A 23,406-nucleotide genomic window follows, 5' to 3' on the forward strand; every position below is an offset into this window, starting at 1 on the left:
GTCAGGAGATCGAAACCATCCTGGCTAACACAGTGAAACCCCATCTCTACTAAAAATACAAAAATTAGCCGGGCGAGGTGGTGGCGCCTGTAGTCCCAGCTACTCAGGAGGCTGAGGCAGGAGAATGGCGGGAACCCGGGAGACAGAGCTTCCAATGAGCCGAGATCGGGCCACTGTACTCCAGCCTGGGTGGCAGAGCGAGAGACTGTCTCAAAAAAAAAAAAAAAAAAAAAGTATAATGTACAAAGATGAAGTAAATAGAGTAATTATAAGAGTGAAATTGGAGTTGCTTTTTAATTTTTTTAATTGACAAATAATTGTACATATTCATGAGGTACCTAGTGATATTTTGATAAATATAATGTAATCAGATCAGGGCAATTAGTATATGCATTTTCTTTAACATTTATCACTTCTTTGTGTTGGGAACATTTAATATCCTCCTTCTAGCTGTCTGAAACTATATATTATTGTGACCTGCCGTCATCCTACAGTGGTATAGAACCCTAGAAATTATTTTTTCTATCTAGCTATAACTTTGTATCTTTTAACAAATCTCTCCCTATTCCTACACCTCCTTTTTCTCCCCGATCTCTAGTGTCCTCTCTCCTACTTTTTACTTCCATGAGATTAACTTTTTAAGATTCCACATGTGAATGAGAACATGTAGAGTTTAACTTTCTGTTCCCGGCTTGTTTTGCTTAACCCATAACAATGGTCATGCATTCTATTTTCTGACATGTTTCCCCCCCATTTTGTCTTAATAGTCCTTCCTCTACCTAGCCTGGTATATGACTATGTCTGTTCTTGGACACTATAACAACTTTTTTTTTGCTGCTCACCTTCTCGACATTGCTATGGGATTCAAGACATTAAGAACCATCTTGTCCTCAGTAACTCACAATGGCAAACAGGTAAGCAGTTTATCTTTTTTTTCCCATTGCAGAACATAAAAAAGCAACAAATAAAGAAAAATAAAACTATCCCTCAAATGGCAATGTACAGTTTTAAAGATTTTTTGGAAGGAAGGGTCTGTACCTCTTCTAAACTGCAGGGATTAGCAGTTTGAGAGTCTTCTAGGCCTATACTCAAGCCTTGACTTGACCTTGGATAAATTAATTGAAAATAATAAAAGTACATACCTTACCAGATTTTTGTGAAAATGAAATAAAAACAAATGTGTATGCTTTAACACAGCCCCTGGCACATATTAAGCACTCAGGAACTTAGTTACTGTTTTGTTTCTGGTATAGTGTTTGCTCCACTTGCTGTTATGTGGAACCAAAATAGGTTACAGAATCCTGATGCACTTATTGTGTTAGCTGTAAAATATGAGATGCTGCATTTTAATGTAATATTTTTAAACTGTTTATCTTATACGCTTTACTTTTAAATTGAGCAAAAAGGATAATGTTTCATATTTGACAAGGTCATGCTGACTCAGAAGAAAACTGGTCTAGGTCCAGAAAATGCACTTATGTTCTAATGGAACCTGCTTGTAATGTTAAAACTTTCCATTATCATGAAGCATATGGCAGAAGTATGCATGTTCTAATGGAACCCGTTTGTAATGTTAAAACTTTCCATTATCATGAAGCGTATTGCAGAAATATGCATTTATTAATTCATTTGCTATTTTTCAAGTGTCCACTGGGTGGTAACATATGCTGTGTTAGTTATTTGGATTAACAGAATCCTTCTTCTCCAGAGTCTTGTAGCCCAGCATATTTTAAAATAATTGCCTCTCTAAAAGCTTTGAACTGGGTCCACAGTTAAGTCCCCATTATCATTAGTTTTCTAAATTTCAGCACATTATTCTTACATATGTCACTTTAGGTTCTCCTTATGGCTATGATGTGCACAGCAAGTCATGGGTCTAGTGACAAAAAGTCTATTTATCTGCCAGTCAGTTCTTAAGTTGTGTTTGAGCTCCCAGTATGTGTAGTAAAGAACTGGAGATGCCAAATCTATGTGTGTTTCTACATAAAAGATCTGGCACTACTTTCAGTTTCTGAACTTTGTGGGGTTTCTTTCTTTTTGAGGTATCAAATTTTCTTTTTTTGTTTGTTTTTAAGAGAGTCTTGCTCTGTCATCCAGGCTGGAATGCAGTGGTGTGATCTCGGCTCACTGCAACCTCCGCCTCCTAGGTTCAAGTGATTCTCTTGCCTCAGCCGCCCACATAACTGGGATTATAGGCGCGTGCCACCATGCCTGGCTAATTTTTCTATTTTTAGTAGAGATGGGGTTTCACCATGTTGGCCAGGCTGGTCTCGAACCTCAGGTGATCTGCCCGCCTCGCCCTCCCAAAGTGCTGGGATTACGGGCATGAGCCACCCCACCTGGCCTCAAATGTTCATTTGCAGAAATATGTAGAGTTTAATAGTCCTAACAGGTAAAACATGCAGAAATTCACAGTGGCCTTGTACTTCATTTATAGAAATGAATGAAACCCTCTGTTAAGCTAACATGTTTTCTCCAGATAATTGTAAAGTGATTTTGTAAAGACTTAATCAGCATAGGCAGTCACAGTTGAGACCATAAAGTTCTGCTGTAATCAGAGAAAGTACACATAAAGATAAGGCATGTTAGCGTGGTAGAATTTCTGTGATGAAACTAGAAATATATTTTCACCAACTTGGTGAAAAGCCACATTTTTAGCATATGCATATTCTATCAAAAATACTCTACAATTCTATCATATACTTATAACTATCTAAAAATTAAAGTATAATTTGGAATTAAAAACAGATTACATAGAGCTGAAAGACCTTTCAAACAGAGACATTTAATTACAGATTGAGAAAAATAGCCTTCAAAATAGTGTTGGTCATTAGCTGTGGTGTTTTTCACTTTGGTCATTGTTTACAAAGCAAGATTTCTCAGTTTTAAAAAATATTTATGTTATACATTATTACTAATTGTGTGTCCCCAGATTTCACGGGCAATACCAACTTCTATTTAGGATATGATTGAAAATTAAAAAATAATTTACAGTCATAAAAATAAAATGCGTTTTATTAAATGTAAATTATGGAAAATAGCCCTCATAAAACGAAGAAAGGGCACAGTGGCTCACGCCTGTAATCCCCGCACTTTGGGAGGCCGAGGCGGGCAGATCACCTGAGGTCGGGAGTTCGAGACCAGCCTGACAAACATGGAGAAACCCCATCTCTACTAAAAATACAAAATTAGCCAGGCATGGTGGTGCACACGTGTAATCCCAGCCACTCGGGAGGCAGAGCTTGCAGTGAGCCAAGATCGCGCCACTGCACTCCAGCCTGGTGACAGAGCAAGATTCCATCTCAAAAAAAATAAAATAAAATAAAATATAAAATAAATAAAATTTAGTCTGACAACTTGATAAAGAGAATATGAAAATAAATGTCTGCACGAGGGGGTAAGAAAGGTGAGAAATAAGTTATGGATCCCATTAGCTTCTAGTAAACACAGCTGTGTTCTCACTAGAGCATTCCCCACCCACGTAGATGCCACATGTGTCAATTGCATGTCCTGCATTTCTAATACCTGTCCCTTGTCACATTGCTTTCCAGCTCGTATTAACTGTTGGCTTGTTAGCTGTTGTTGTGTACCTGTACACCGTGGTGGCATTCAATTTTTTCCGAAAATTCTACAATAAAAGTGAAGACGGTGATACACCAGATATGAAATGTGATGATATGCTAACGGTAAGTTCATAACCTTTGATCTCATATGAACAAAAATGTCACCTGCTTCTGCAATCTAAGTAATTGTGTATTTATTCTCTAACAGTGCAAAATAGAAAATAGTCTAAACAATAAAAAGTTGCACGGCTCTTTAAAGAGTCAGCAGTTTTCAATTTTAGCAGAACATAAAGGAGCATTTCTGTCCATTTTCCATGTGTGCTGCACAGCCTAATAATTAGAATTGCTGAGTAATGTACTTAGAACTCAAAGGAGTAATGTCATCGCTTAAGCCTGTTGTTCACATATCCCAGGACAGCAGGTAAAATTATTTCCCAGAGAACATTTGGAAGCCTTAGTTTTTTGTCACCTTAATGACTTTAACTGAAATTACTAAATTTCAAAAGTGTATCTCTTTATAGAACTACTGATTTTTGCTTTTATATTATCTTGGCTTAAATGCCTTTTTGGTTTTGGTTTTCAAAAATCAACAGCTGTTAAAGCTTTCATATTGCTTTATATCACCGTTCTACAACCTATCTCTCTAATATTGGCAAATGAGAAGTTATCATACATGAGATCTTAGATCAGAAAGGGGAACATGAGACAAAATATATATCACTAGCTGGAAAGAGATGTTTCCTTCAGTGAATTCCTCACGAAAATACCTACACCATTTGTGTTGGCGATGTAGGTATAGAGGCTGATATAATGATACATAAATTACTCTAGAAAAAATAGCCCAAAAGATTGATGAGAGAGAATGACCATTATTACAAAGACTAACAATTAAGATAATTTTATACTAAAGAATGACAAATCAGCGGGACAGAGTGGTTCAGAAACAGATGCAAATACTCATGGAAATTAAAAGATGATAAAGATAGCTTTTGAAGTAAGGAAATGAAAAATAATTTAATAAATGACATTAGTACCATGGACAAGCTGTTTGGGGGAAAATGATAAAAATGGATACCAACGTTGCTTTATAAATAAAAATAAATTCTCAATTGAGCATATTTTAATGTGATAAGAAGGAATAATCACAAGACAGAATTTGATGCCTTAAATAATAGTAATACTCATTTTTATATGGAGAAGGGTCTGAGTATGACATAAAACTCAGAGTCTATGAAAACATAAATATTATTTGAAAGAAGAGCAACAATAAGTACAGTCGTAAAGGCAAATGGTAAAATGGGAAAAATATTTTTAACACCATAACAAAGGACCAGTTTCCTTAATCTACCAAGTCCTTATCACATCAATAAGAAGAAATAAACCAATAGAAAAACAAGTAAATCACATGACCAGACAATTCACGGTGAAATTAATGCAGTGGGCTTGCAGATTTGAAAAGATGCTCAGCCTCTGTCAAAGTGAAAGAAATGCAAATTAAAACAATGAAAAAAACACTTTTTACCCGTCAGGTTTGCAAAGTATTCACGTTTGTTAAAACCCATAGTTGGTGAATTGATGGGAAAAAATCGGCATTTTCATGACTCTGGTTGGGAATTTGAATTGACAACAATTTTAGAGAAGTTTTGCGATACCTATCAAATTTGTAACTATTAATTCCGCTGCTAGTAATTTACCTAAAGGTTTACTCACAAATAAGCCTCTGTATGTTCAAGGACATCAGCTGCCCTCACAAGCTAGGAATAATCTAAATGATCATTAGTAGCGTCCTGATTAAGTCAATTATGATAAATCCATAACAAATATGCATCTGTTTGAAAATGAGGGAAATTCATATATACAGATATGGAGAGACATACAAATTACATTTTAATTAAATTACATTTAATTTAAAAAAACAAGATCTTGATCAGTATGATAGGATCCTCATTGTGTGAAATGATATATACACAACAATTCATATTTTTGATATGCTAGAATATGCATAACATTTTTCTGGAGGGATTTATTCATAGGACACTGTGAACAAGGATTCCTACCGGGGTAGGACCATAGATCACAGGAGAAAGAAACTTGTTTGCTTTTCATTTTATCGACTTTACTCCTGTCTGAATGACTGATACTATTTCTTTTTACCGGAGGTATTTTTTTATTTTTTAAAGTCTAAGACAGTTTTTTCCCCACCATGTTATAAAAGATAATCTGCCTTCAGTTATTCCCAAAATTAGTTTAACTACATGCAGGGACTGTTTCCTGGCAGGAAGGAGAGGACAGAACATACAGGTGGCTGACCTGAAGGAATTAAAGGACAGAGGCTGAGGGAAGCTCTGCTGAAACCTGATGCTACATTTTCATCCACCGCCTGTTCTTGAGCCATTTATTTATAGCCCGAATCTCTTATTTGTGTAAAGAAGTTTTTCTGTATTTAAAATTTTATCATAGGGGATCATTAATATAGAATTGCCCATCCTTCCTCTCCTTTAAACAAATATGATTTTATTTACTAATTTAGAGATCTTCAGACAAGATTGTCATTCTTTAGCTTTTCAATATTAGGCATTTTGTTCTCTTCCCAACTTTCTTTTTAATAAAAAATATTTGAGAATAAATAACAACTCTCAAATGAATTGCAGGTTATTTAAAAATTGGGGATACATAATGGCTTGCTGACATAAAAATATTCCCTTTTCTTAGGTCCAGATTAACTTTTTGAAGGCTTAGAACTTCAAAAAGGGATGCTGTTAATGGAAAATGCAGGGGGAAAAAAGCTTTCAACTCATCAGTCCGTACATAGTTGGCAGCAGAGCAAATCGTATTGTTCATGCAAAAATCACCTATAATTTTCAGTATTTCCTGTCATTATTGCCATTCTGAGGTGTTACGCATATGGCTTTGTGATTTCCATGTGCTAGTGACCTACTTGGAGGACACGGAGTGTCAGAGCTGAAAGGACTCTGATGTTCATGGTTGTTCATCCATACACTTAATTCCTCAACTGGAAGAAAATGCCATCCCAGTTACAAATCCGCAGTCCTGTAGATTTTTTTTATGTATCAAGTGCTCATATAGCACTTGGCTATAAATGATGTTGTGCCAGGTATTATCTCAAGAGCTTTACAAATATTAACTCAGTAGTCGTCTCCTAATAACTCTTTGCTGTAGGTTGGCCCTGCTATCATTCCCATTTTACAGATGAGGAAACTGAGCTACCAAGAGTTTGAGTAACTTGTCATAAGTCACAGAGTTAGGAAGAGGTGACACTCTTCAACCGGTACTCTAAGTTACACTACCTCACAGTTAGTAACTTCATTAATGCTTCTGTTACTAATTTGAGTGATTGTTTTATACCAGGCACTTGTTAAGGATAAGGTTTGAGTAAGTACAGTCTCTGCCCTCATGGAACTTGCATGGTAAGCACCTTTATAGCAATTCTGCTAAGCTCATTCTTTTCCCTAGAATCTTCCAAGAAAAGAATGCCCCAGAAATTCCAGAAGTTTTGGAAAACCTTGTGGATCAGTATTCCTGTTACATACAGAACATTTAATATACTAGACAAAAATAGTGGATTCAACATCCCTGCTCAAATACTGCAACTGAGAAGTTGCTTTAGATGGCTACTGGACAGGGAAATAAAAATAACTTTTTAATGTCACATCATACTAGAGTGGAAGATATTGATATGGACACAATTTATGTGCCTTAATACTTGAGATCCATTTTAGTCATCATAAGTTGGCATGACTGAGATGCAATATTTACCTTTGATACTCTTCTTCTCTGATTAATTGCTGGACGAATAATTCATGCACCTTGCCTGGAGCCTCTTCCCTGACTGCCTATCACCCCCTGATTTGGCCCACCTGTCTGCTTCTTCAAAGCATCTCCTATCCTTCCTGTTGCTGCTTTTCTCACACCGCAAAGCAGAGAAAAATTTATAAGTTTTTTTAAAAAAAACTTAACAGCAACTGCAAGAAAACTGGATTCACTGCAACAAGACTGACCCGTTACTAGTGATGACTCTCATCAGAGTGACTAACATGCAACACTTTGCCCCTCCTCCCACACCTATTCATTCATTCCAGGCCTAGGGCTGAAGATGTGTCAAGGATCCTCATCTCCTCTCCCATGTGCTGCCTTTAATATCAGCCATGCTCAGAGCCTCTCTATCCTGTGACCCTGAAGGCAAGAGGGGAGTGGGAGGCCAGGAAAGGCTACATGGCACAATGCAGAAGGTAGCAGCAGCAGGTACATTGCCTGCAGTGACTTCCAAGAAATTCAGTACTATTCTAGGGCAAACACCCGACCAAATTTATTTTTTATTTTATTTTATTTTTTTTTATTTTTATTTTTTGTTGAGACAGAGTCTCGCTCTGCCGCCCAGGCTGGAGTGCAGTGGCCGGATCTCAGCTCACTGCAAGCTCCGCCTCCCGGGTTCACGCCATTCTCCTGCCTCAGCCTCCCGAGTAGCTGGGACTATAGGTGCCCGCCACCTCGCCCGGCTAGTTTTTTGTATTTTTAAAGTAGAGACGGGGTTTCACCATGTCAGCCAGGATGGTCTCGATCTCCTGACCTCGTGATCCGCCCGTCTCGGCCTCCCAAAGTGCTGGGATTACAGGCTTGAGCCACCGCGCCCGGCCCCACCAAATTTATAAATCTCAATATCTACCAGCCTCAGAGCAGAAAGTTTACTTAGGTCATGTATTCCTAAAGAGTATGATGCTCAGAGAATTGCTAAAAATTAATAGAAAAATAGGAATGATTTCAGATTGTGACATTCAGTGACCTGTGTCAGGTAGTGAGAACAATATGTGACTTTAGATCTCCCTTTTATACCACAGGGAGACCCCGGCAACATCCTGGTCTCTCCTTTTATTGTGCAGTCATCATAGTTGACCCCATTCAAGTTGTAATCATAGGATCCTTAGACGACTACATTTTGAACCTCACTCTCAGTATGCATTTCCATTACTTTTGTTAATTTTGCTTAGGAAGACAACTGCCTTCACCTGGTTGATTTTGCCCAATTTCATGGGGCATGAATACAGAAGACAGAGAAACTTGGTTCCAGTGAGGAAATACGACCTGTTGATGTTTTGAACTATGGACTTAACTAGAGCCTAGATTTTCTTCAGTTTCAGGGATTTCTGTCCTCATGAGTAAGACTATTTATGACCAGCTCTGTTGTAGGTTTTTATATTTCTACACGTAACAATAAACTTACTATCTTGTCTTTGACTGGGGTGAGTATATGTCTTAGATGTTTCCTCCCTGCAAGAGAAAACTCAGTTCCAAGATACAAGTCACTTTTTCATCCCTAGCTCATTCACAATGACGTGCTGCTGCCAACCAGTCACACCAGACAGGAGTCTCTGTAGCATTACACAAGCTCATATCCCAGTGATTGTCCCTAAAAACTCCCACATGGGAACGGAGGCCACATTACCTAGATTGACGTTCCAATTGTAGTGTCCAAACACTTGCTTTTGATTTGCTTCTTACTAGTACTTGTGCAGGGGCTTCTTTAAAAAGCCAACAAAATTTAAAATATAACTGATGACTTACAGTAGTGCACTTTCAAAGTAGAGGCTTATTAAAACCAGCCTGCCAGCAAGAAAGCGGCACAGAATAGGAAACAAAGATTTCGTTTCTTTAATTTAGTTCTCCAAAGATAATCCTTTCTTTATGACAGTCTCTTGAACATTTCCTTTCACAGGGCGATGTCTATATTCTCTCTTGAGATAAATTTTCCTCACTCATGTCACACTGTATTCACTTCATCCTGAGTTTCTTTGTTGTTTTCTGTGGATCTGAGAGAACATTTTAGGTTTTCCAAGTAGGCAACTCGCCCTTCTGCTTTTCATAATTTACAGTAGGTGGCGCCATAGCTGCAGTGTTATAGACAAGTCACACGGGGATTTTTTTTTTTTTTTTTTTTTTCCAGATTAGGATATTTTGAGCCTGAGAATCTAATTAAACCAGCAGTATCCTGATAGAACTTGAACCTCCTCTACAAGAACGTAGGAGGGAAAAGTGAAAAATGATGTAAAGTCCAAGTTAAAAAGATGATTGTCACTAGATAGCCAGGGAGACTGACTTGACATAAAGGAGGATGTTCGTCTCAGACGGAGAGGGACCCCCGAACCAGAGGCTGCAGGGAAGGTGTCAAGACCTATGCACTTGGGGAAAAATAGCTTTGCAGGTGATTAAGATGAAAAGTACACTCCTAGGGAAATAAACTTACTTGGGTAATTGTTCTAAATTACCTCACTTAATTGTCGTCACTTATTTTACCCTACCTTCCCAACAAATAATCTGTCTCTCTAGTTCTCTCTCCAAAGTCTCTCCTCATGTTTCCCTTTTTTTTTTTTTTTTTTTTTTTTTTTTTTTTTGCCAAGATGAAGGTCTCATAAGGATTTTCACCAGCAGCTGACCCTTAGTGTTCCCTAAAACCCATAGAAACTATGATCAACCTCAGAATGAATCCATTTAGGAGATGGATAAGGGAGGGAAGCCGCAGACTATAATGTCTTGGGAATCAACAACTTCCTCTTCTCAATTTTTGTAGGACCAGGCACCTTCCTAACTCATTACTCAGATTGTCTGAAAGCAGCTTATCTTTTTGTCTCACAGAATTACTTCTCTCCACTTCCAGCCCTCATTATCAGGTTTAGGCTGATTCTATGAGAAGAAAGGTGGATAAAAGGATTTTCAGTTGCAGCAGGATAATTTGGTAGCTGACAGTCTGACAGCCACGTATTAGAAGTTATTCACCACATATCTCCTATTCCAACACCACAGCCAACTACATACAATTGTCTAGGGCTGACCAGGTAGTAAAGGATGAGGCTGGGAAAATCAGTATCAACATCCCACAGGTGAACTCTACATTTTATTCTTTTTAAATTTGGTAATTTATTAAGCCTAAATAATCAAATGCACAAGACTCTCTTTTCAGCATGACTGTTAAATCCACTGTTGATCTCTGCTGGCATCCCTTCATCACAGTGCATAAAGCTGATGTAAAATGAAGGAGAGCAGTGAGGAAGGGTATTTCCAGGAAAGGTTGGTTAGATGACTGACAAGGGATCTGCAAAGAAGGAAACATTTTCCTTGGTAATTTAGCCTCATTCCATGGTCCTATCTTCAACATTACATGTCTAGAAACTACAAGTGAATCATCCTTTTGGGGACAGACTCACATTAACCAGTATTACATAAGTCTGATGTATAAGTCACAATACCAACATGCTACTCATTAAGAGTTAATGCAACAAGTTGTCTCTTCCCTAGACAAACACCTATATGGGAAGCCAAATTATAGCCCAAGACCCAACGACTCCCAAATGCAAGACCAAGAGTCTTGGTCAGCAGGAATCACCAAGAGGAACTGATGGATGATCAGTTCCTCCATCAGTTGCTGGGTGATCTCAGCCACTAGTGCTGTCACACATAACAAGCAGGGATGGAGAGCTAGGACATTCCAAGACCTGGACTGGGAACTGCACAATCCACTGTTGGTTCACTGTGGGGATTGGAATGGGGACCCAGGGGACCAGAACTTGACATAGAGGAGTACCAGTCCAGAGCCAGGTATACTATCCAAACTGAGTCCTCAGAGAAATCCCCGGAGGGGAGTTGCAAGCACAAAGCTACTTGTGAAGTCAAGGAAACATGAGCAATGGGAAAGATGGTCTAACTAAAGGGGAAAGAAGCTGCGTTAACTACTCTTTATTGATTTCCTGTAGTCACAATTAAATACAAATGAAGACACAGATTTGGAGAAAAGTAATCCAGGCTGGGCGTGGTGACTCACGCCTGTAATCCGAGCACTTTGGGAGGCCGAGGCAGGCGGATCACCTGAGGTCAGGAGTTCGAGACCAGCCTGGCCGACATGGTGAAACCCCATCTCTACTAAAAATACGAAAATTAGCTGGGCATGGTGGCAGGCACCTGTAATCCCAGCTACTCAGGAGGCTGAGGCAGGAGAATCGCTTGAACCCGGGAGTCAGAGGTTGCAGTGAGTGGAGAATGCACCATTGTACTCTAGCCTGGGAGACAGAGCAAGACTCCATCAAAAAAAAAAAAAAAAAAAAGAAGAAGAAGAAGAAGAAAAAAAAAGAAAGGCAATCCAATTCTTACTTAATAAAAATAAGAAATGTGTGGTAAAACAAATGCAAACAGTATGCCTCAGTATATGGTGAAAATAGTTTCCCCTTCTCACAGATTCACTATTAGCAGTTTCAAGCACCAAGCTTTGAGAAACTACAGCAGTGGCTTCAGGATTTTTTTTTTTTTAAGTGATGGATGGTCTGTAAGATTTTACTTCCAGAGATTGATTCAGTAGGTAGTACCAGGAACCCAGAATGTTCTCCCATCCAGGAGGCTCTGAGATGAGGTTAGGCTTAGACCCCATCAGGCTAATCTGGCTCTAAGGATCTCCTGGGCCTTTCTGCAAAAGAGACCCCTAACCTGGGCTCTGGACCAGATCTTGGGTGGGCACTGGCTGAGCTAGCCTTGTAATGCTGTTTATTATATGCCAGGCTGAGTCTACGACCATTCCACCCTGAACGTGCCCAATCTCATCCTTGTATGCCAGGCTGATAAAATGTTTCCAAATTTAAATTTGGAAATTTAAATTTCCAAATTTTTACACATTTAATTCCGTTCCCTAAATTCCAGCCATCTAACCTAGGAGACTTTTTCTCCTCTGCATCTAACAGATCTATCAGCTGTTGAACTCAGAGTTGAACTGTGAGCATTTTGGTATCACCTTGTTGGCTGCTCTTTGCCTACACATTGTGCTTTTCCAAGTGTCCTGAGAATGTGAGATCTGTGGGTTGAGGCAGTGAAGGCTCCATGAAAACAGCAGGTCTTGCTCCTCATTCATCCCACAAATGATTTGAGGACTGACCATGTGCTCATGGTAAGGCACTGGCAACAGAGTAATAATCAAAACATTTCTTGTTGGAATGCAGTCAGTCCTAGGGGAATGAAATAGACAACAAAAAAACAAGCAAGCTGGATATCCAAGTGTGGAATTCAAGAAAAAGCTTCAGCCTGGAAATAGAAATGAGTGTAATTGGCACAGAGATGAAACTCAAAGCCATGAAACCGGGAAGCTTCCCCCAAGGGAGTGTCCTAGAAGGAAAAAGGTCAAAGAATCCAGTCCTGGAGCAACTGTTCATGAAGCCACAGGGAGATGAGGAAGATTTGGCAAAGGAGACTGGGAAGCAATGGCCAGAAATGAAGAGAAGCAGAAGAGTGTGGTGTTTCTGTGTTTAGGCTTTTGTCCCCTTTGTTCTGGTCAGCAGCAACTAACTAGGTTTTGAATTGATGGGTGACACATCCATTAAGTCAGGGTATCTGGGACAGTCTAAGAAAATCTCAGAAGAAGGATTATTAATTTAGGCCCTACAGGATGAGTAGGAATGGGGTAAGAATGGAAAAGGCTATTGCAAGAGAAGGAGAATGTACGAGCAAAGATCTGGAATCAGGAATAGTTCATTTGGAGGAGGTATGAAGAGTGGAGAGAGCGGAGGGGGAGGTTTTTGGGAAAGGTGAGTGTGGCTAAATTCAAGGGCCTGAAAAAGGAGTTTGGACTCAGCTTAAATGAGGGTAAAATATTGGATGCTCCAAGCCAGTGACTCTCAATCCAGCATGACTTCATTCCTCACTACCCCCCACCCCGCCCCCAGGACATTTGGTATCTGGAGATATCTGTTATTGTCATTATGAGGTAGGGTGCTATTGGTATCTAAGGGGTAGAGACCAAGGGATCTTTTAAAAATAGTGTACAGTGCACAGGATAGCCCCTGCCCAAAGAATTATCCAGCCAAAAATGTCACTGGTGCTGAGGCTGAGAACACTGCCCTAAAATGCACTCTAATGAACCCCTCGTATTTTAGCAGTAGGCACAGGCAGCTGTATTTGTTGGTGGCTTTGATGTTTTAGGATTTAAACAATAAGATTCTCTTTCTTCCTCAGGTCTCCTCTCTTTTTTATAGTAGATATTAAAGTAGAAAAGAATTTCAGCATCGTCTTTCATATATACTAGGTGAGGGGAGGGCATTAGTATGTTTTCTTCTAGCTTAATTTCTAAGATTCCATCTTACTACCTCACCTTTCCAGTGTCTGTTATGTCCAAAATAACTGAACAATGCAATATAGTCGTATGTCCCTTAATGTGTTCATAATATGATTATTTAGAATTAGAACAGATGGTTCAGAGTCAAGATACTAGCCAAGATACTAGATACAAGACACAAGATACTAGAAAATTTTCCATTTTCTCCAAAGTGAGAGAGAAAGTGCTAGGCAGAGTATGCAGTGTACACTTTTGTTTAAAAGACAGCAACATGCAAAAGCCAAGTGTTTGCGTCACAGCTACAAATATTGAAACAAAAAGAGGCAATATAGAATGCAATAATTCTCACTTCCAGAGTGAGGATTAGGAACTACAGAGAGAACTCGGGTTTGTCGAGAATAAAAATGGGTAATGTCCCTCCAAGAAGTGATACCATGTCTTTTTTCCAGTGCTATATGTTCCACATGTATGTTGGAGTTCGTGCCGGAGGAGGGATCGGGGATGAAATCGAAGACCCAGCAGGAGATGAATATGAGATCTATCGAATCATCTTTGACATCACTTTCTTCTTCTTTGTTATTGTCATTCTCTTGGCCATAATACAAGGTAAGTGTCATCCTCGCTGAAGCTGATAACATCTAGAATTTGAGCCACATATTGCTGAAGTTAATATTCAAGGTAGGGTAATAACATCAAGTGTTTCCTGGCAAAGCCAAATCAAACTTTTCCTTTCAGTATTTCTTCATCGTGCAGTCTACAGGGGGAAAGGTAAAGCAGCATGGAACCCTGGTATGAATGGAAGATACAGTGTTATTTTGTCTTCTTTCAAATAACATAATGGAAAGGGCACTTTCCTTGGTTTGATTCTCACCTCTGGGTTTCAGACTCATGAACCCCAGCTTTACAATCTTGGGTGGATGAGCCATTTAACCCTTTAAACTTCTAAGCCAGCTGGGTGCGGTGGCTCATGCCTATAATCCAAGGACTTTGGGAGGCTGAGGCAGGTGGATCATTTGAGGTTAGGAGCTAGAGCCCAGCCTGACCAACATGGTGAAACCCCATCTCTACTAAAAATACAAAACTAGCCAGGCATGGTGGCACACGCCTGTAATCCCAGCTACCTGAGAGGCTGAGGCAGGAGAACTGCTTGAACCCAGGAGGTGGAGGTTGCGGTGAGCTGAGATCACATCATTGCACTCCAGCCTGGGCAAGAAGAATGAAACTCCATTTCAAAAACCACACACACACACAAACCCACCACCAACAACAACAACTTCTAAGCCCTATGGTTGTTGAGAATTTTTTAAATGACATACAGGCCAAGCACGGTGGCTCACGCCTGTAATCCCAACACTTTGAGAGGCTGAGGCAGGTGGATCACTTGAGGTCAGGAGTTCAAGACTAGCCTGGCCAACATGGTGAAACGTTGTCTCTACTAAAAATACAAAACTTAGCCTGGTGTGGTGGTATGAACCTATAATCCCAGCTACTTGGGAGGCTGAGGCAGAAGAATCACTTGAACCCCAGAGGAGGAGGTTGCAGTGAGCAGAGGTCGCACCATTGCATTCCAGCCTGGGTGATGAGCAAAACCCCATCTCCAAAAAAAAAAAAGGGGGGGTAGCTGGCAAGATGGCCGAATATGAACAGCTCCAGACTGCAGTTCCCAGCAAGATCAATGCAGAAGGCGGCTGATTTCTGCATTTCCAACCGAGGTACCCAGTTCATCTCACTGGGACTGGTTGGACAAGGGGTGCAGCCCACAGAGGGTGAGCAGAAGCAGGGTGGGGTGTCACCTCACCTGGGAAGCACAAGGGGTTGGGGAATCTCCTCTAGCCAAGGGAAACCGTGAGAGACTGTACCGGGAGGAATGGTGCACTCCAGCCCAGATACCGTGCTTTTCCCACAGTCTTTGCAACCAGCAGACCAGGAGATACCCTCCACTGCCTACGCCACCAGGGCCCTGGGTTTCAAGCACAAAACTGGGTGGCTATTTGGGCAGGCACCAAGCTAGCTGCAGAAGTTTTTTTCATACCCCAGTGGCACCTGGGACACCAGCGAGACAGAACCATTCACTCCCCCAGAAGGATATCTGAAGCCAGGGAGCCAAGTGGTCTGGCTCGGCAGGTCCCACCCCCACGGACCCCAGCAAGCAAAGATCCACTGGCTTGAAATTCTCACTGCTAGCACAGTGCTATGAGGTTGACCTCGGTTGCTCCAGCTTGGTCAGGGGAGGGCCATCTGCCATTGCTGAGGCATGAGTAAGCAGTTTTAGCCTCACAATGTAAACAGAGCCACTGGGAAGTTGGAATTGGGTGGAGCCCGCTGCAGCTCAGCAAGGCCGCTGCGGCCAGACTGCCTCTCTAGATTCCTTCTCTCTGGGCAGGGCATCTCTGAAAAAAGAGACAGCAACCCCAGTCAGGTACTTAGAGATAAAACCCTCATCTTCCTGGGACAGAGCACCTGGGGGAAGGGGTGGCTGTGGGTGCAGCTTCAACAGACTTAAATGTCCCTGCCTGACAGCTGTGAAGACAGCAGATCTCCCAGCATAGTGTTCGAGCTCTAATAAGGGACAGACTGCCTCCTGAAGTGGGTCCCTGACCCCCATGTATCCTGACTGGGGCCAACAGACACCTCATACAGGAGAGCTCTGGCTGACATTTGGTGGGTGCGCCTCTGGGAAGAAGCTTCCAGAGGAAGGAACATCCTGCAATCTTTGCTGTTCTGCAGCCTCCACTGGTGATACCCAGGCAAACAGGGTCTGGAGTGGACCTCCAGCAAACTCCAGCAGACCTGCAGCAGAGGGGCCTATTAGAAGGAAAACTAACAAACAGAAAGGAATAGTATCAACATCAACAAAAAGGACATGCACTCAAAGAGACTCCATCCGAAGGTCACCAACATCAAAGACTAAAGGTAGATAAATCCATGGAGATGGGGAGAAACCAGCACAAAAAGGCTGAAAATTCCAAAAGCTGGCACACCTCTTCTTTCCAAATATCACAACTTCTTGCCAACAAGGGAACAAAACTGGATGGAGAATGAGTTTGACAAAATGACAGAAGTAAGCTTCAGAAGGTGGGTAATAACAAACTCCTCCGAGCTAAAGGAGCATTTTCTAACCCAATGCAATGAAGCTGAGAACTTTGAAAAAAGGTTAGAGAAATTGCTAACTAGAATAACCAGTTTAGAGGAGAACATAAATGACCTGATGGAGCTGAAAAACACAGCATGAGAACTTCATGAAGCATACACAAGTACCAATAGCTGAATCCATCAAGCAGAAGAAAGGATATCAGAGATTGAAGGTGAACTCAATGAAATAAAGTGGGAAGACAAGATTAGAGAAAAAAGAGTGAAAAGAAATGAACAAATCCTCCAGGAAATATGGGACTATGTGAAAAGACCAAATATACGTTTGACTGGTGTACCTGAAAGTGACAGGAGAATGGAACCAAGTTGGAAAACATTCTTCAGGATATTATCCAGGAGACCTTCCCCAACCTAGCAAGGCAGACCAATATTCAAATTCAGGAAATCCAGAGAACACCACAAAGATACTCCTTGAGAAGAGCAACCCCAAGAACATAATGGTCAGATTCACCAAGGTTGCAATGAAGGAAAAAATGTTAAGGGCAGCCAGAGAGAAAGGTCGGGTTACCCACAAAGGGAAGCCCATCAGACTAATAGCAGATCTCACTGTAAAAACCCTGCAAGCCAGAAGAGAGTGGGGGCAAATATTCAACATTCTTAAAGGAAAGAATATTCAACTCAGAGTTTCACATCCAGCCAAACTAAGCTTCATAAGTGAAGGAGAAATAAAATCCTTTAAAGACAAGCAAATGCTGAGAGATTTTGTCACCAGCAGGCCTGCCTTACAAGAGCTCCTGAAGGAAGCACTAAAAATGGAAAGGAACAACCGGTACCAGCCACTGCAAAAACACACCAAATTGTAAAGACCATTGACACTATGAAGAAACTGCATGAACTAACGGGAAAAATAACTAGCTAGCATCATAATGACAGGATCAAGTTCACACATAACAATATTAACCTTAAATATAAACAGGCTAAATGCCCAAATTAAAAGACACAGACTGGCAAATTGGATAAAGAGTCAAGACCCATCAATGTGCTGTATTCAGGAGACCCATCTCATGTGCAAAGACACACATGGGCTCAAAATAAAGGGATGGAGGAATATTTACCAAGCAAATGGAAAGAAAAAAATAGCAAGGATTGTAATTCTAGTCTCTGATAAAACAGATTTTAAACCAACAAAGGTCAAAAGAGACAAAGAAGGGCATTACATAATGGTAAAGGGATCAATGCAACAAGAAGAACTAACTATCCTGAATATATATGTACCCAATACAGGAGCACCCAGATTCATAAAACAAATTCTTAGAGACTTACAAAGAGACTTAGACTCCCCACAATAATAGTGAGAGACTTTAACACCCCACTGTCAATATTAGATCAATGAGAGAAAATTAACAAGGATATCCAGGACTTGAACTCACCTCTGGACCAAGCAGACCTAACAGACATCTACAGAACTCTCCACCCCAAATCAACAGAATATACATTCTTCTCAGTACCAATTCACACTTACTCTAAAATTGACCACATAATTGGAAGCAAAACGCTCCTCAGCAAATGCGAAAGAATGGAAATCCTCACAAAGAGTCTCTCAGACCACAGTGCAATCAAATTAGAACTCAGGATTAAGAAACTCACTTAAAACCGCACAACTACATGTAAACTGAAAAACCTGCTTCTGAATGACTACTGGGTAAGTAACGAAATTAAGGCAGAAATACAGATGTTCTTTGATACTGATGAGAACAAAGATACAACGTGCCAGAATCTCTGGGACACATATAAAGCAGTGTGTAGAGGGAAATTTATAACACTAAATGCCCACAAGAGAAAGCAGGAAAGATCTAAAATTGACACCCTAACATCACAATTAAAAGAACTAGAGAAGCAAGAGCAAACAAATTCAAAAGCTAGCAGAAGACAAGTAATAACTAAGACAGTGAGTCAAGATCGTGCCACTGCACTCCAGCCTGAGCGACAGAGCAAGACTCCATCAAAAAAAAAAAAAAAAAAAAAAAAAACCAGAAATAACTAAGATCACTGCAGAACTGAAGGAGATAGAGAAAGGGAAAACCCTTCAAAAAATCAGTGGATCCAGGAGCTGGTTTTTTGAAAAGATCAACAAAATAGATAGACCACTAGCCAGACTAACAAAGAAGAAAAGAGAGAAGAATCAAATAGATGCAATACAAAATTATAAAGGGGATATCATCACCGATCCCATACATATACAAACTACCATCAGAGAATACTATAAACACCTCTACGCAAATAAACTAGAAAATCTAGAAGAAATGGATAAATTCCTGGACACATACACCCTCCCAAGACTAAACCAGGAAGAAGCTGAATCCCTGAATAGATCGATAACAAGTTCTGAAATTGAGGCAGTAATTAATAGCCTACCAACCAAAAAAGTCCAGGACCTGACAGATTCACAACTGAATTCTACTCGAGGTACAAAGAGGAGCTGGTACCATTCCTTCTGAAACTATTCCCAACAATAGAAAAAGAGGGAATTCTCCCTAACTCATTTTATGAGACCAGAATCATCCTGATACCAAAACCTGGCAGAGACCCAACAAAAAAAGAAAATTTCAGGGCAATATCCCTGATGAACATCAATGTGAAAATCCTCAATAAATAACTGGCAAACCAAATCCAGCAGCACATCAAAAAGCTTATCCACCACAATCAAGTCGGCTTCATCCCTGGGATGCAAGGCTGGTTCAACATATGCAGGTCAATAAACGTAATCCATCACATAAACAGAACCAATGACAAAAACCACATGATTATCTCAATAGATGCAGAAAAGGCCTTCGACAAACTTCAACAGCCCTTCATGCTGAAAACTCTCAATACACTAGGTATTGATGGAAGGTATCTCAAAATAATAAGAGCTATTTATGATGAACCCACAGCCAGTATCATGCTGAATGGCCAAAAGCTGGAAGCATTCCCTTTGAAAACTGGCACAAGACAAGAATGTCCTCTCTCACCACTCCTATTCAACATAGTGTTGGAAGTTCTGGCCAGGGCAATCAGGTAAAACAAAGAAATAAAGGCTATTCAGTTAGTAACAGAGAAAGTCAAATTGTCTGTTTGCAGATGACATGATTGTATATTTGGAAAATCCCATCATCTCAGCCCAAAATCTCCTTACACTGATAAGCAACTTCAGTAAAGTCATAGGATAAAAAATCAATGTGCAAAAATCACAAGCATTCCTATACACCAATAATAGACAAACAGCCAAATCATGAGTGAACTCCCATTCACAACTGCTACAAAGAGAATAGAATACCTAGGAATACAACTTTCAAGGAATGTGAAGGACCTCTTCAAAGAGAACTACAAACTGCCACTCAAGGAAATAAGAGAGGACACAAACAAATGGAAGAACATACCATGCTCATGGATAGGAAGAATCAGTGTCGTGAAAATGTCCATACTGCCCAAAGTAATTTATAAATTCAATGCTATCCTCATCAAGCTACCATTGACTTTCTTCACAGAATTGGGAAAAAAACTACTTTAAATTTCATATGGAACCAAAAAAGAGCCCACATAGCCAAGACAATCCTAAGCAGAAAAAACAAAGCTGGAGTCATCACACTGCCTGACTTCAAACTATACTACAAAGCTACAGTAACAAAAACAGCATGGTACTGGTACCAAAACAGATATATAGAACAATGAAACAAAACAGAGGCCTCAGAAACAACACTACACATCTACAACTATCTGATCTTTGACAAACCTGACAAAAAGAAGCACTGGGGAAAGGATTCCCCATTTAATAAATGGTGTTGGGAAAACTGGCTAGCCATATGCAGAAAGCTGAAACTGGATTCCTTCCTTACAACTTATACAAAAATTAACTCAAGATGGATTAAAGACTTAAACATAAGACCTTAAACCATAAAATCCCTAGAAAAAACCTAGGCAATACCATTCAGGACATAGGCATGGGCAAAGACTTCATGACTAAAACACCAAAAGCAATGGCAACAAAAGCCAAAATTGACAAATGGGATCTAATTAAACTAAAGAGCTTCTGCACAGCAAAAGAAACTATCATCAGAGTGAACAGGCAACCTCCAGAATGGGAGAAAACTTTTTGCTGTCTCTCCATCTGATATACAGCTAATATCCAGAATCTACAAAGAACTTAAACAACTTTACAAAAATAAAACAAACAGCCCCATCAAAAAGTGGGTGAAGGATATGAACAGACACTTCTCAAAAGACGACATTTATGCAGCCAACAAACATGAATAAAAGCTCATCACTTGTCATTGAAGAAATGCAAATCAAAACCACAATGAGATACCATTTTATGCCAGTTAGAATGGCAATCATTAAAAAGTCAGGAAACAACAGATGCTGGAGATGATGTGCAGAAACAGGAACACTTTTACATTGTTTGTGGGAGTGTAAATTAGTTCAACCATTGTAGAAGACATTGTGGCGATTCCTCAAGGATCTAGAACTAGAAATACCATTTGACCCAGCAATTGCATCACTGGGCATATACCCAAAGAATTATAAATCATTCTACTATAAAAACACATGCACACGCATGTTTATTGTGGCACTGTTCACAATAGCAGACTTGGAACCAACCCAAATGCCCATCAATGATAGACTAGATTTTAAAAAGTGCCACATATACACCATGGAATACTATGCAGCCATAAAAAGGATGAGTTCATGTCCTTTGCAGGGACGTGGATGAAGCTGGAAACCATCATTCTCAGCAAACTAACACAAGAACAGAAAACAAACACCACATGTTCTCACTCATAAGTGGGAGTTGAACAATGAGAACACATGGACACAGTGGGGCATCACACACCAGGACCTGTTGGGGGGTCGGGATAGCATTAGGAGAAATACCTAATGTAGATGACGAGTTGATGGGTGCAGCAAAAACCACCATAGCACATGTATACCTGTGTAACAAATCTGCACATTCTACACATGTACCCCAGAACTTAAAGTATAATAAAAAAGGACATACATTCAAGTACCCAGTATAATACTTGATGCATAGTCAATGGTTTATAAATAACTGTAACACTATTAATAGTATCATTGTTGAGTACCTACTATCTGCCGAGCACATGTATTAACTAATTTTACCATTTCACCAACCTTATGAGAATTGTGCTTTTATGTGTGAAGTAACTGAGCCACAATAAGTCAAAGGAACTTGGCCGAAGTGCACAGCTAAACAGGGCTGGAATCCATCTATACCCAGGCAATCTGGATCCAGACCCCTTGCAAACACAGTGTTGGTATTGACCCACTAGTTCTTCCTTTTACTTCTGGGCAACTTGGAGTGTGGTGTTTTTCTCTCTCCGAAATGTCATGTTATCTTTTCTGCTTAACACATTTATCCTGGCTTGAATTAAATGTCTGTAAATGTGACAATCTAAATTCCACAGACATCAAATGACACTATTTTTTAGTAAAGTACCATGGACAAGTTTAAGGGACTCATAATTCATTCATTGTGCTCTTATTGAGTGTAAAAATCATGTGTTTTCTAAGAGGGCAAAGTTATAAGATAACTTGGAAGAAAGTATGAAGCCAGCAGGTCTCAGGAGAGAAAAGGAGCTTAAAACAACGCAGTGTTTCTGATTGCCACAGTCAATGAAATTATGGAAGCTTACTTATAAGGGACTTGTGAAAAAAAGTGATTTGAGGCCTGGCACCATGGCTCATGCCTGTAATCCTAACACTTTGGGAAGCTGAGGCCAGAAGATCGCTTGAGCCCAGGAGTTCGAGACCAGCCTGGTCAACATGATGAAACCCTGTCTCTACAAACAGAAATTAGCAGGGTGTGGTGGTATGCACCTGTAACGCTAGCTACTTGGGAAGCTGAGGCAGGAGGATCACTTGAGCCCATGAGGTTGAGGCTGCAGTGAGCTGTGATTGCATCACTGCACTCCAGCCTGGGTGACAGAGCAAGACTGTCTCGAAAAAAAAAAAAAAAAAAAAAAAAAAAGTGACTTGAGGCAAATTTCTTCGTTTAAGTGGTCATGTTTTATTTCTACATTAGTACTTGAAAAATCTTATTAGTGGAGCTTTCTGTACTTACCCATAAACCTCAGCTGCTCTTTTTCAGCATGAAGTATGTAATAACATCTGTATATGCCAAGTTAACAAAAGGTTTTTCCTGCTGTCACTTCATTTTAAAACACTCTTTCAGTGAGCTTATGTCGCAGTAACTGCACGTACTTCTGCCCCCAAGGAGAGAACACTGCCTCCCTTCTCCTATGAGTATCGGATATGTAGTCACGTTTACCATGTTCTGAGCATTTTTGCAAAGTAGTTGTACATCTCCCCTTTCCCTGAGGGGATCAGCCAAGGAACTGAATTATTCATTGCTTGAGAAAGATTAAATTGTGTTTTTATTTAACACCAGGTCTAATTATCGATGCTTTTGGAGAACTAAGAGACCAACAGGAACAAGTCAAAGAAGACATGGAGGTAAGCTTCTCCATTCATGACTCAGCCTTCTTGTTGTCCTGGGCCCTGGCTTTCCTTACTGCCTTTATGGAGAGAATCATGAATGTGGGAAGGAGGAGGGGAAAGGGCACAACTCGTGGTTTCACTAGCCTGTTTTCCATT

General features: G+C 40.1%; 1 protein-coding gene across 8 annotated transcripts in view; it reads left to right on the plus strand.

Annotated features, from left to right (window-relative positions):
- RYR2 (ryanodine receptor 2) overlaps positions 1-23,406 on the plus strand; it is a 795,071-nt gene that overhangs the window by 766,202 nt on the left and 5,463 nt on the right. For all 8 annotated transcript variants that reach the window (XM_050770606.1, XM_050770614.1, XM_050770624.1 and 5 more), the window contains 4 exons: positions 768-914; positions 3,552-3,686; positions 14,115-14,271; positions 23,201-23,265. In XM_050770606.1, the coding sequence (XP_050626563.1) occupies positions 768-914; positions 3,552-3,686; positions 14,115-14,271; positions 23,201-23,265 (504 nt within the window). The remainder of the gene's footprint in view (positions 1-767; positions 915-3,551; positions 3,687-14,114; positions 14,272-23,200; positions 23,266-23,406) is intronic.

This window comes from Macaca thibetana, chromosome 1, assembly GCF_024542745.1.
Source record: "Macaca thibetana thibetana isolate TM-01 chromosome 1, ASM2454274v1, whole genome shotgun sequence".
Classification (NCBI taxonomy): domain Eukaryota; kingdom Metazoa; phylum Chordata; class Mammalia; order Primates; family Cercopithecidae; genus Macaca; species Macaca thibetana.